Source organism: Haemaphysalis longicornis, unplaced genomic scaffold (genome assembly GCF_048455015.1).
Source record: "Haemaphysalis longicornis isolate Haplotype H1 unplaced genomic scaffold, Haemaphysalis longicornis Haplotype H1 scaffold_9, whole genome shotgun sequence".
Classification (NCBI taxonomy): Eukaryota; Metazoa; Arthropoda; class Arachnida; order Ixodida; family Ixodidae; genus Haemaphysalis; species Haemaphysalis longicornis.
Genome location: NW_027526460.1, coordinates 86,278,431 through 86,293,303, shown reverse-complemented (window position 1 = coordinate 86,293,303; position 14,873 = coordinate 86,278,431). Strand labels below are relative to the sequence as shown.

Below are 14,873 nucleotides of genomic sequence, written 5' to 3'. Positions count from 1 at the left end.
TCAATGAGCGGTGGCGGCTTAGTCGGTTGGGTAAAAAAATCAAGACGGAATGAGCCGCAACAACGCGCAAATAAAACTGAGCGGCTACGGTGTACGGTTTCACTGTGTCCCGCGCTTGAAGCACCGGCCGTAAAAGCGCAATGTCGGGCTAACTGCGAGAGCCCTATGTCTAGGAAGTGTTTAGCAACGCTCTCTTTATTTTCGTTAATGCGCGTCGACGACTGCACGCGAAGTTAAAGAAATAAGAAAACTGAGAACGAATGAGTGGCGGTGTCGTCTGCCATCCACGCGCACGCGGCTTTGCGTGGGTATAGCATGGCTCATTACCTTTTAAATACGCTCAGGGAAACCGGAGCGCGCTCCAAAATTACCCTTCACCGTTTTCGTTTTCTCTCGTCGGTTATATATATATATATATATATATATATATATATATATATATATATATATATATATATATATATATATATATATATATATGAATTGCTAACCTTACGCTAACCCATGCACGCACTCCCTACCAAGCGTAATGATGAACGATAGTAAAAAACGAAGAAAGGAGGAGGAAAAGGGAAAGAGAAGAAGAAAGACAGTAAGAAAAAATACTACTAAGGCATCGGGGCGGGACATTTGAAAGTTAAATCGACACGAACAAAAAGTAATGAAGAAAGAAAGAAAAGTGAAGAAGACAAAGAAAAGGCAGGAAGGGGAGAGGGCACGAAGGGATCAAGAAAAGAGGAAGACAGGAGAAAAAACGGTAGAAATAAAGAAGGAAAAGGAAGTTTGTTACGCTAGGAGTGAAAACAAGTTATATAGACAGGATCGAAAGACAGGACGTACGGAAGAATTAAAAGCGTGCGTCGGCGCTTAGCGTGATCGCTAACTAAGCGAACATAATTTTTTTTCTAATAAAGTCCCCCAAAATAAAGCGGTAATTAGAAGAACAGATAAATGAAAGCAAACGCACGCGCGCTTGCAAAACCCGCCGGCCATAACGAATACGAATGGTGCAATTACGATAAGAGCGCGCGCGTGGGATCGGGCCACATTTCATGCATTACTAATATCCTGTCGTCAAAAAGCAGGCGATAAGATCGGCGCGCCTTTGAAATTACAGCGACGCGAGCGTTTGAATGTGTTGTTACCGGGAGCCATGGCGCGGCAAGTTCCCGAAAAGCGATCAATAGGGCGCGGAGCATCGCCGCGGGCCGGATTAAAGGGGCCATGAAGCGAATATACCTGTTTCAATCTGAGAGAGCTAGCCCTTGCTAACTCACTCAGCTCTTTCCAGCCGCAAACAAGCGAGATTTTGTTTTTCACAAAACAAAAACGAAAACAAAAAAGGAAGGCCGCGTATCTGCTCCTTTCGTTGCAAATGTCGACGAAAGATGATAGTCGACTGGCGCCCCTGGCAAGTAAATGCCTCCCTTCTCTTTCCCGCTCACCTGTCATGCTGTTCCTCTCCCGTCTCGTGTCTCCCAAGATGACACGCTAGAGGTTTGCTCAAGTCTGTTTAAATTTACCTCGTTCCACTGCTCCAAGTCGGGAGCCTCGATGCCAGCGTTGCCGTACGGTGGAGACGCGCGTGAATCGAGTCACCCTACTACAATGTTTATAGAACCACGTTGCCCTACTCCACGAGCGTTCCATTAATGGAACCTTTCGTTGCTATTGCCGTTTGATATTTTAAATACCGCCGGGTAGCGCGGGCAACATCAGGCGACGGGTTTCTGCAGTTGATGTAGTATTTCATTTGCTTACGCAAAAACCAAGCATTCGTGAATTTCTTAATTATGGAACACCGCAAATATCGCTCATGTATTGATTTTCTGCTTTATATTTGCGTAATGTCTTGTTTTTGTTCAACAGGGTTGACAAGTATGAACATTGACACTGGACTACGAAGTTTGGATTTGGCTGTGGGTACATAAGACTATTGCGCAGTTTCTGTTTCGCTTTGGCCGGGTGACGGAATTGAGTCACAGACAGACAAACAGACAGAGAGACAGATAGACAGACAGACAGAGCAAAATTTCTGCGTTTAAGTAGCACGAGAAAGACTATCTTCTTTAAGAACGTCCGAAATACTGCAAAACTAGAACTTTGCGCTACAGTACAATGACGCAATATGGGCAATAGAGAGCAGCCATGAAAACATGGTTATCAGTGTGTAAACTGAGCATTAGCATCCAAGTAATTTGATCAAACGGAACTAAAGACCCCGCTGCAGTCGCTGTGATGTTTCTTGGTGATGGATACCAGCAGGCTATTGACCCGCATTGTGACTTCCGCTTCCCACGCGGCCTCAACAAGCGGTAGGAAGGAGTGTTGCACCGACTGCGCCTGAATGTAGCGTTTACTAGAAGTTTTAAGTTTGAGATAGGTTGGGACGATTCACCCCTGTGTCCGACTTGCGCCGTACGTGAGACTGTAAAACACGTATTGTGCGTCTGCACTCGATTCGCTGCTCCGCGAAAAACTGCAGCGAGCCGCCTGTCTCGTGTACGTCATGGATGTGGGCTCGAGCTTTGTCATTTCCTTGGGCCCTGGGCCAATAGTGCTGAGAGTACCTTGGGTACAAAAGTTCTGCTCCAGTTCCTACGAGACTCTGAACTGGACAAGTCCCTCTAGATCATAAACAGTGTCTCAAAATATGTACTCTTTCGCGCGGTGGTGCTTAACTATTTTTCTTGGGTTGGTGTTCTTCCTTTGTTTTTGCACCATGTACTTTGTATTTTGATTCAGAGTTTACGTTAACGATTTCCTTCCCAAACTTATTCTTATGTGCGAACTTTTCTAGCAGCATTTCCTTGTTTCTCTGTTGCAACATTTTATGCTGTCTTCTCCCTGCTGCACCCGTAATGTCCAACATTAGCCACTCATCATTGAAGTCACCGCCAATCTGGCGTAGCAAGCCTCGACCTCACCAGTTCACATTAAAAAGCTCCCTCCCTCCCTCCCTCCCTCCCTCCCTCCCTCCCTCCCTCCCCTCCCTCCCTATCCCTTTCTCCCTCTCTCTCTCTCTCTCTCTCTCTCTCTCTCTCTCTCTCTCTCTCTCTCTCTCTTTCTCTCTCTCTCTCTCTCTGCGGTGGCATAGGTCGGCGGCTGCCAATCGCACAAACAAGATTCTGTGACGTCATGAGACTTCGCGGTCGCCTATCGCAGAAACAAGATTTTATGACGTCACAGAGACTTCGCGGGGAAAGTGGCTGTGGAGTCAACGCTGGCCAATCTGTTTTCCTTGGTGTCTCCATTATTTGTTTGAATTCTGCGATAAAATTGGTACCCCTTTTAGGGACAAAGCAGTGTTTTCAATGAACCTTACTTGCATTCTTTTTTCATGACTCCGAGCTCGACCAAAAGTGTGGGTACTCACTTCGAAACCGATCCCTGCATGGAAACGTCTTCGCTAGAACTCTCGTAGCCGTCCGTGAGCATCTGAAACGAGAGAAACCACAGACGCTTAAGAATACAGCACCTCGCGGAAATCTTGAGCTCACACATCAGAAACTCAATGTTCCGATGAGTGTGCTTCCGTGGTACACCAGCTTCGTTGGCAAGGACATCGGCAATGATCTCACCCATCAACCACGCGAAAACAAAATGGTGACGAAAGAGGGGAAGAGGAACGAAAGAATGAAAGAAGCTCACACTAACGCGCAAGACTTGAACGTAAGCTGTACGCAACCTTCACGTCCATGACGAAGGTTTAGCCCACGATTGCAGCCTATTTGCTTCTTCGCTGCCATAGCGACCTTTACTCCATAATTGTTGCTCCAATTGTGAGCTCGTTTGAGTTTTTTGGAAGTGTTAATCATTGTACATCACCTTGGAGGGGTGTCCACTAAGACGTATCTTTCTCGTTCCAAGTAAGCGTTGCCATGATTACGGCGAGCGCTGAAGAAATTTTTTTTTGCCTAATCTTGGTCAGTCTCCCTAAGTGGGCATGCTTGGCTTGGCAAACGTGCGCCGAGGACGCTGGGAGGTCACCGCGAGGCCCGCGCTCACGTTCGCGCGCTCAGCAATTTTTTGGTATTTTCAACTGCGGACACGAGAAATTTCGATTTGCTAAACAGCTTCGCTGTTAAAGAAAGAGAGAAAGGATGCGGATGTTGCGGATTTTGTCGTTAAAAACCAAACATGCTTTCTGGTCAGGCGTCGCTATAAAGCCAAAAGAGAGCGGATTTGAAAGACCTAGTTTTGTAGCTCGGCAAAAAGTAATCCCCGACACTAAGGCGGCGCACGCGGGGTGGCCGATTCTGTAATTGCCTTTTTCATCCTTCCTCGAATTCTTTTTGCACTGTATACGCGGCCACAAGACATATTACTTTTGTGACTCGACGAAAAGGAGCTTACCCTATACGGAGGCGACGCACTTGGGGCGTTCGTTTCTCTAATGGCCTTTGAATCTTTCTTTCCCAGAATTCGTTTTGCTGTGTATACGCGGCCACAAAAGGTTGGCCGATTGAACTGCTAGATCGGGGAAAGGTTTGTTGCGCTTAATCTTACTCCCCCCTGCTCTCCGCGCATGCACCCCAAATCTTGCAAGAGAACAGTCTGCCTTTATTTTAACACAAAAATGTTTTATTCCCGGATACACGAAGATTTCGCTGATGTCATATCCTTCACGGAAGTGACGCCCGTACAACCAAGCAAGCGGCCTGCAGAGGGTGCACCCCTGCACACATTGGTTTCTTGCGGGGAAGCAACCTTTAGTACTAATGAGTACGTTATACTTAGGGTTTATCGTTTTCGTTTTTTATATTTTAATACGAAAGTGTTTTATGCCGCGATACCCCAAGATTTCACTGACGTCATATCCGTCATTGAAAGGGCGCCAGTACACCTTTGCCGAAGCGACTCGCCAGCAGGAAGTCGCTCCTCAAACACACCCACAAGACTGCCGCCGACCCGCATATCATGCTCAGCTGCAGATTTCGCTGCACATTTCACTTTCGTGTTTTACTGATTCCTATGACAGAGGAATCAACTACAGTTTTTTTTTACCCAACCAGCCAAATTGCGACCGCTCGCTGACTAGACAGTTATTGTCAATAAGTACGATTAGTAGCTTCGGCTGTGGTTTCGTTCAGACGCAGGAATAATTAACAGTGGCTCTGGTTCAGGGCAGTTGCCGTTTGGCTGGTTGGGCAAAAATTGAGACAGTCTGTTCTCTCGCAAGATTCGCGGTGCATTCCCAGAGTGCAGAGGGGTTAGATCAAGTGTAAAAGAACTCACCGCTAGTTCGTTCTTATGGTTACTGGCATGATGGCATGGTTACTTTACGGTTCTCAAAAACAAACTGCGCGCAAATTAACTGGGACAGGAACACATGAGGATAACACATGAGAACAACACATGAGAACAACACATGAGAACAACACACTGCGCTTGTGTTGTCCTCATGTGTTCCTGTCTCCGTTAATTTGCGCGCAGTTCGTTTTTTGAGATGCATCATTACCAACTCGCCCAACTTTCAAACCTTTTGCTGCACGGTTGCTTGTTGCTGGTACTTGCTTCAAAAGTAGGTTTTAATGAAAGTTCTGTGTTTTAAGTGTTAATTTTTACCTATATTTTTATATAGAAAGGAACATTTCTATTCCAAACCAATTTATTCTATCGTAATGCGCGCATGTACGTTTCAAGTTGTTTTTTTTTTTTACTGGGTGAATCACCTTTCCGGTCCGGTGCGCTCTCTTCCTAATGTTCAGCCCTCCTATATTCTCTGTTCTTAAAATTTTCTCTAGCCGGGAAGACGAAGTGTTGCAGACGGGACTAGTTAGTATTGTTAGCAATACAACGGGGGTTAGTATTGCAACACTTCGCAGACGGGCGAAGTGTTGCAATACTAACCCCCGCTGTAATGCCTGAAATGCGCTGTGGGTACAAGAGTAAATAAATAAAAAATAATACCCACGCGAACTGGTTGTTTAGACTACACGTAAACCGGAATATTCTTTGGCAAGCCAAGTCAGTGCGAAGGATTCTGGAACTACTAATTGACAAAGCGTTGTATGAAAACATCATCTAATCTAACGCTAGCGCAGAATTTCCTGGGGGCTGTGTTTTTCTACGATGCCCTGCAATACTAACCGTTCTTTTCCGTTAAAACTGAATTGTCAGAAAACTGACTCCTTATTTTCTTTTTTGCTTTTCCACTACGGCTTCAACCGGAAACGGGAAGCCTAACAAGTATGCGCAATATCTATGAAAGAGGGGCGGGGGAGGAGTCAAGGAACCAAAGGAACTGCCGGCGGCTCTTATCATTGCAACCTGAAATTAATACCTCCCAAAATGTCGTATGTCATATAAGTCAGATGTTGAGCACCGTAAATGTAAGTACCGCGAGACGATATATTCGTGCCGAAAGTTCTGAAAGAGTTTGCGAACGACTGGCGCAGAATTCTAAAACCTTGGAAGGGTTGAGGCACAAAGGTAAAACGTAAACAAAAGTAGAAAGGACAGGCGCCAGTCCTGTCTTTCTTGTGAACGTTTACCTTAGCGCCTCAATCATTCCAAAATGCCCCCAAACCAGCGAACCCTGCAATGCATTTTAGTCGACTACAATCCTAAGCATCTGAAAGACGCTGACAGATAAAAGCGCACACAATAGCTGTTTTTAATGCACACTCAGATTAAGGTACCTGGATATTCAAGTATGCATCACACTCCTAAGTGCATTGACAAAAACAAAAATGGTCCATAATTTTGTTCAAAGACGTTAATAGATAATGTGTTACCGTACTGGCTATATAACATTTCTATAGACAGCGCTCCGTTGCTTGTTTTTATAATCGTCCCTATCGTTTCGTTTAATTGTCATCCCAAGGTATTCCGCAAATAACGTTCTTACTATCCCAGACCTCCGAAATACTGTTTGCAACAGCGCTAGTTTTATTTGCTGCACCTGTAGCCAGGAATCTATAGTTACCATTAAAAAAAATTTAAACTTAGTTCGGATACTGACAGACGCACACATGCGAAGGCGCATATTCACACGCACCACCTTAGTGTAGCACATTCATATATATTTTATTTGACAATATTTCAGGCCAATAATTTGGCCAAAGCAGGAGTGGGTACAACGTAGAATAAATGACACAATTCACATAAACAAGTTCACACATTGATCATACGAATGAATAAATGTTTTGTCCCCAAAATTTAATAACAGAAATGTTTTTCTAATTCACTCGCGAAATTGGAGCAAAGAAATAATTGCGCAGTAAGCGAATTCCAATCTTGAATTGTTTGAGGGAAGAAACTGTACTCATGGCTACTTGTTTTTGCGAGGATTGGAGCCAATGAATGTTGGTGATTGTGACCAGTCCTCCCCGTTGCGAGAGGTTTTACATAATCTGGCAGCTTTAATTTAATTTTTCCTCAGAGGCAGTCGTGTAAGAATGCAATACGAGCAACCTTTACTGTGGCTGTTTTGGGCCTGTTACTGACAAGCACCGTTTGTTACGCTTACATAAGTTAAACAGGCACGGAAACCTGTTTCCAAAAATTCCCCGCATTTCCCCGAGGGGAAGAATGTGAAAGTGCGAATGCACGAGTTGAATTTGCGCGGTTCGGTAATGTTCGCGAAAGAGAGATCACACACACACACAACTACAAAGAAAGAAAGATGCATTTATTCACAGACACCTATTTGTGTTGTCGTTGTACTTGATTGCTAGAGCGGATCTCAGCTTTGAAATTTCGTGTCAGTACTCCTTTAAGCAGGTGCATTAGCCCTTCTCACGCCCGATTCTTGGCCAATCCCCCACGTGGGTATGTGCCATGTCAGCGGCCAGGCAGCGCGCGCCCATCTCCCCCGTTGCCAAGGAAGACGAGGAGATTCCTGGCCAATCCCCCACGTGGGTATGTGCCATGTCAGCGGCCAGGCTGCGCGCGCCCATCTCCGCGTGCGCGGACATCGCCGGTGGACGCAGGTTCAGGGTCGCTTAAGAAGTGCATTCGCACTTAAAAGCACCCCTGTTTCGTGAGTTGCTTCTTCAGAGACGTCCGCAAGCCCACCACCCCATCACCGGCCTTAGCGCGGGAGAGGCAACAGGGCTCATCGGCCTGGCGAGGCGTGCACGAGCATGCCGTTGTTGTTGTTGCCAGCCACCACTTTTCAGAAAAAAAAAGGCGGGCTTTCGACCATCCTCATCACTTTTGCTCCCCCTCCATCCCATAATAGCCTCAATTCTCTAATACACGTGACTTCTCCGCTTTCTTAGCTGCGAAACCCAGGGGCGCCGGTGTCTGATCATATAGGTGGTATTCATTGAAAAGTTTAGCGGTCAATTTCTTCGCTTTGCAACACTGGAAACTGCCACGGACATGGCCGAAGTGCCACGGACATGGCGCGGTTTGTGCCACTGCACCCGCACGCAGAATAAAAAAAAGCACCGGCGTGCGTCATCTGCCCCGTTTCGACCCGATTGTCAACAGTGGTGCCAACAGCGACGCTATTAATCGCACTCACACTGGACTGGATGCATTACTCTGCGTTCGGTGGAGTAGAGTTTGGAACGTCCAACACACATCATGTGCTTAGCAAGGGCAAGTGCCGCCCTCTTGCGGAGCCCGACGTAACAAGTGACGGCGCACTCACATTGTTGCCTGCATGCGTGCCTCGCCAGCGAATACAAGCTATACCCTAACACACAGACTTTCCTGCCCGTAGGTATCTCATAAAGGCGACATGATTTAACGCTGAATCATCCTACGTCTACTTCCGCCAGCTTTTAGCGGAACAACACGACGAACGCTAAGAACGGTCCGCCCAGTCTCCAAAACAGCGGCATTCCGTTTCCTTGTGGATACCAGCCCGCCACGTCCTGCACGCAACCAGCGCCATTTACTGGTTCGCTCAGAGCACTACTATTCTTTTTAACAACTGCTCAATAAGCTCCGCTGTTCAGCCTCAATAGCCTAGGGGCCGGTAGAATCGCTGGTTTTGGAATGAACTGCGTGGGTTCGAACCCATGCAATGGCAAATTTCTTGGCGAGGCCCATGTAAAATGGCCTCTCGGCTCAGTGCTATACTCATGTACAACTTAAGAACGGCAACAATGATGATGATAATTGATGATTGATAGTGGTATCCCCTTTGTAGCGGGGTTATGAGGCGTCATCTTAACAAAAAAATAAACTAAAAAGAAACTAATATACCTAAGTTTTACACTCTTCGTTTAATACTAGCGCTGCTCTTAGGGCAGGCACGAAAAACTTATTAGGCCCAAAATACTTATTTTTCCTGTTACAGGTGGTAACTGTCCTAGGCAATATTCCCCTCTCTGCTTTTCGTCCACCAGCATTCTAATCTTCTTTTCGTCGCCTCGACAGCCTTGAAGTTAACTTCCTCTGTGCTACCGTTAAATCCTAGGGCTTCTGGAAGCCGAATATTCCCTTCATGTAGATTTGTATGGATACCCTCACATTCTAAAACTATGTGCCGCATAGTTTCTGTTTCTTTTGCGCAGAGCACGCATACCCCATCATTCTCTGTGTTCTTCCCCACAAAGCTCTTAGTTAGAAAGCAATTTGCTCTAGCCTCAAAAAGCAAAGCACTGCCTTGGACTTATCGTAAAAAGTTTCCTTTCTGATCTCCAGTCTCTCAGCCCTGTACGTCTCTAACGTCGTTTTAGCTTCCATTTTTTTCTCTCGATTTGTCTCCCCATTAACGATTGATTGATTGATTCCTATTGGTTTCCCCTTTGAAGCGGGGTGATGACATGTCATCTTACCAAAAAGGACTAATATAACCATGTTTTACACTCTTGGTTTAATACTAGCGCTGCTTATGGCAGGCCCTAAGGCTTATTAGGCCCGAAAAACTTTCTTTTCCCTGTTACAGGTGGTAACTGTCCTAGGCAATATTCCCCTCTCTGCTTTTCATCCACCAGCATTCTAATCTTCTTTTCGTCCCCTCGACAGCCTTGAAGTTAACTTCCTCACTGATACCCTTAAATCCTAGGGCTTCTGAAAGCCCAATATTCCCTTCATGTAGATTTGGATGGATACCCTCACATTCTAACACTATGTGCCGCATAGTTTCTGTTTCTTTTCCGCAGACCACACATACCCCATCATTTTGTGAATACTTCCCCACAAAACTCTCCACAAAAACTCTTCGCAATTTGCCGCTGTGCCTCATCACCGCAGCCGGATGTGATTCCGCGCGGCGCAAGTAGTGCGTTACTGGAAATATTTTGAACATAGCACGAGCGGTTTTCGCGATTTTGTTTTTACACTTAACATGCTTATAAACTACCGCAGCGACGACAAACAAACTACGCGAGAAAAGGCAGGCTATATCACGCATTCATAACAATCTCCGCTCAAACGGCGCGCTCCAGTTGACAACCGCGTCCGTCGATTAGGCGGAGTGATACCGTACATGAGCTACTGCCGCTCTTAAATTGTTCCCGAGTACACTCATTCTGTTCACAAGTAACGGTGGTACGTTATCTTTTAAGTCGCTTCAGGAGCGGCGGCTCAACGTATGAACACGTTTAATAAACGCTCTGCATCGCGCCGGAAGAGCCTAACTTGTACCAATCTTGTAGCGGAATATCGCCTAGCTCCGCACACGCTCCCAGGAGGTGAGGATGCGGAGGATGCGGAAGATGCAAAGATGTTTTACCTTTGGCGGGACGAGCGCCTGCCTCCGGTGGAGCGCGGAGGCGGGAGGCTCGACGAACTCGTCCTGCTCGTCCTCTTCTTCTTCGGGCTTCGATAGCTTCTTGAACACGATGCTGCTCTCCTGCTCCTGCGATAAGACATGCGACGAGAAAGCGCCGATGCAGGAACCTGTGACGTTGTTGTCATGCGTACGCTGCAGCGAGATGACGTCGTGGCGTGAAATTTGCCTCGGCGCGGGGACACGGTGTCGAGCTATTTATACGAGGTAGTTTCTTTTTTCGGAGGTTCGTTTTACTTCTGTCGTTCCTCGTTTTTCTCAAGCATGAAACGCGCCAGTGACGTGCCTAACTCTGTTCACCGTACACTTCGCCGCGTTTAAGACAGGTTTTAAAGTAATAAGTTTGGTCGCCGTTCTCTACAGCTAAGTACTATTTTTAAGCGATTTAAAAATTAATGAAAGCGTGCACGGTGGAGAAAATATTCGCAGGATGAAATTGTCGCGTACACTTCTTAGGAACCCGACACTGGTGATTGTTAGTTAAATGTAGTGTGACTTAAACAAGTCGTGCGAAGTAATATTCGATGATGTGAGGAGCGAATGACAAGTACGGGATTCTAGGGAAAATGTCTGAACTGCAGGCTCCTGATTTCCCATCAAGTTTTCGCTGACAGCAGTGCAGAGCCTTTAGAACAAAGCGGAAACTTACGAGCGAGAAATAAAACTAAATCTGTGACATGGTCCAGGAAAAGAAGCGGAACAAAAGTAAGAAAGAAAAAAATTGGCGCTGTGGGCATAATGACTGGCGTCGGTGGGGGAGGAAGTGAAAGGAGGGGAGTGTTTTTTTCCAAAACATATATCTACGGCTGTTTTTTTCAAAACAGCCGTAGATATATGACGCAGATGCACACAGTATACTGCCGGTCTGTGGTTCTCCCAGAAGCCGTCACGAGCACGAGAGCAGTTGGCCGCTGGGAGTTGTTGGATAATCTTAAAGGAACTCTGAAACACTTCCGATAAACGCTTTCACTCTTTCCTTCGTGTCTGGAAGCACTGCGAAAGCTACAGTTGACGCCAGCACGAAGCGGCACTACGTAATTTACTCGTCGCAGCAGATACGCCTTTCGCTTCTGTTTTGATTTTGTGGCTGTCTTTTCAAAGTGGCTACCGAAAATGTTCACCGCTGAAACTGAAGGAAAGCCGACCAATAGGCGCTGCACCGCTGTAATGACGTCATTCGAGCTCTCGAAGAACGTCAAGACCAGGAAAGAGAGGGAAACCTTTCGAACAAGTTTCTAAGATATCTGACGGGCATAGAGCGGTAATTTTTAGCTGAGGCACTTTGCGACCTCCTAATCTATGTACTGGGTGTGTTGGTTGACTACGTTCTGCAAGCATTTAAGATTCCGAAAAAAAAAAGATGAAAAAAGTGTTGCAAGGTCTCTTTAAGCTATATGGCACACACTAAATTTTTTTACCCCATTTTTGGCTGAAAAGGGTGTAAAAACGTTGTCCCGCGGCGCACACCTTTAAAATGTGTTTTAAAGCAATAACATCGCAAAACCTGACAAAACTTAGCAAAGCCCAGCAAAACGTAGCAGGACTTTGAAAAACCGGAAGAAGCTAGGTTGACTCTCATCTCCGCTGTTTCTTTTGCAACTAAACACCCATTTCACACCCTTTCAACGCCCTCTTAAAAACCGAGGGTGCTGAAGTCGGTCAACACCCTTTTTGCCACACAAAAATGGTATAAAGCTACAAATAAAGGTGTTTGAACTTAAGAAAAAGGGTCTAATGACTTTTCAACATCGTTATTCCACTTATACTACACCTTTCTTGGGCAAAAAGGGTGTAAAAATTTAGTGTGCAGGACCCGGGGCCAGAGAGTCCTCCCAGCAGTGGGTGAGAGAGGCAAAGAAAGAAGCAGGACCCGTGTTCGGCACAGCCAGAAAAAGGTGCAACAGGGCAGTATACACGGACACTAGCGGTCGAAGCAGGTGGGACGTGATATTATCCCACGTATGTAGTGGATGCGGAGTGCGCCGAGATGGGAAGAGGTTTGAGCACGTCAGACCATGGAGCCGTATCGCGTGGAGGTTTCGTCGACGAGGATGTTAATCTAGAGCGAATTGTGCGGCATGACAGGGTAGTACGGGATTGGAGAGGGCAGACCGGACCCAGGGATATTTCTCGCGTGGCCAGATATCACTCGATCCCGCTCCGCAGCAGGGACAGTGGAGTTTCACTCGGCTCCACAATAGCCTAAAGACCAGAATGATGGAACCGGGATGTTCCCTTGGAACCCCACGAGGAACAGTGCTATATACAGGGTGTCCCAGCTATCATGCACCAAGATTTAAAAAAAGAGTAAAGGCGTAACTCGAAAGCAACCAGCTGCATAATGTTTGCAGTACTGTGCAGAAGCCGACAGTATTTTTTTCTTTAATGAGATTAATTAACTAATTATAATTAATTATCTAACTCGAGAAATACTGTCCTAATCACTAAAGTGTCAATGAGGCACTTGTAGGTAACCACGAGGGGCACCTAACTGCGGTAGTTTTAGCGATGAACTAATTGCGTACACATTTATTCTGCCTGATAAAGGAAACCCGCGAAATATAAAAAATACCACGTGACGGCGCCTCCGCGCGCACCGTAAAGCAACGCCCTGAAACAGGCTGCCTCTGAGTTAGCCAGAATGAAATAGACAAAAGAAAGAAAGAAGAGCGCGACCGAGTTTGTTCCTTATCTGCACACGCGTCCCGTGGATCTTGCTGCTGCTGTTCCTTCCATGCATGCAATTATCAAGGTGATGCGCTGTCTCTTCGGGCTGGTGACAGGCGAAGCAGTTGCTTTCAATCAGCTTTGTTTGGGGACGCTGCTTTACAATGCGCGCGTAAGCGTCGTCACGTGGTATTTTTAATATTTCGCGGGTTTCCTTTATCAGTCAGAATAAATGAGTACGCAATTAGTTCGTCGCTGAAAATGGCGCAGTTAGATGCCCCTCGTAATTACCTACAAGTGCCTCATTGACACTTTAGTGATTAGGACAGTATTTCTCGAGTTAGATAAATAATTACAATTAATTAATTAGGTCTCATCAACGAAAAAAGTACTCTCTGCTTCTTCACAGTACTGCAAACATTATGCACTAGGTTTTCTTCGAGTTACGCAATTTGTCTTTTTTTAAATCTTGGTGCATGATAGCTGGGACACCTTGTATATCCCGCTCCGTAGTAGCTCCCGCAGAGGAATCCCAACACCGCTACTGATCCCGGATGTAGACGCAGACGCAGGCCGTCACGCGGTGCATAATTATTTGACAAGTCCTCCAATGTTGCTCCCGGAGAATTAAAAAAAAATTCCCCTACCTTCTCAATTGAGATGCGAAGACGGAAGAAACAGCGGAGCTGCTTGTCTTCACTAAATTCAACTCGGCATCTTTTTTAGATCTCCCCTTTCTTAAGAAAAAGATGGCTAAACAGCAAAGCGTTCTCCGTGCAAACTGAGCTAAATATAAATCCACGCCAAAATCCAAACTTCCCAAGTCCGAAGCCAAAGTGAACTTCACCTCAGAAAAAATCCAAAGCCAATGCTAGCGCTACGAACCCAAAGGGAATGCTGCGCGCCGCCAATGCGATGATAGCGTAATTAAATAAAGAAAGAAGAAATAGAGCAATATGATAGACGTCGGTTTTGTAAGGCGAGAGACCCAGGTTAAATTCCGACCACGGGAAGCGTTTTTTTTTTTTCTTGAGGCGGACACTCCCAACACGTGCTCGTGGGCTGCTTGCCTGCTCGCCACTTCCCTCACACTTCTGGGCCTACCGTGCTCCCCCTCTACACTTCGCCGAGCGGAATTTTCTATTAACGGTCCGCACGGACCGAAGAAAGTTTAAATAGCTCCGCTGTTAAAATTAGTTCTAATAAATTGTGAACGTTACATGAACGTAACGTCCGTTGAACCTGATGCAGGAACTGCGTAGTGTAAGTTAGTAACACTCCGGTTATGCTAGCGTATCGATAAAGTCATCCGCCGGCGGCAGGTATCGGTAGTAAAAAAATTGAAAACGAGGGCGTGCGGTAGAGAGGAAAAGACGGACGTTGTACTGCCAAGTGTGCATCTATGACAGGCAAGCCACTGCTCACGCAGTCCAGACGAACTGAATGAGCCGCACACACTACGACAGCGCTTAATTGACAAAGCTTGGAGGAGCGCCAAAACAACTAATGA

General features: G+C 46.2%; 1 protein-coding gene across 4 annotated transcripts in view; it reads right to left on the bottom strand.

Moving 5' to 3' along the window:
• LOC144152548 (uncharacterized) overlaps nt 1-14,873 on the bottom strand; it is a 495,420-nt gene that overhangs the window by 37,780 nt on the left and 442,767 nt on the right. For all 4 annotated transcript variants that reach the window (XM_077683846.1, XM_077683842.1, XM_077683844.1 and 1 more), the window contains exons 7-8: nt 10,640-10,765; nt 3,377-3,438 (exon numbers count right to left, since the gene is read on the bottom strand). In XM_077683846.1, coding sequence (XP_077539972.1) covers nt 3,377-3,438; nt 10,640-10,765 — 188 coding nt within the window. The remainder of the gene's footprint in view (nt 1-3,376; nt 3,439-10,639; nt 10,766-14,873) is intronic.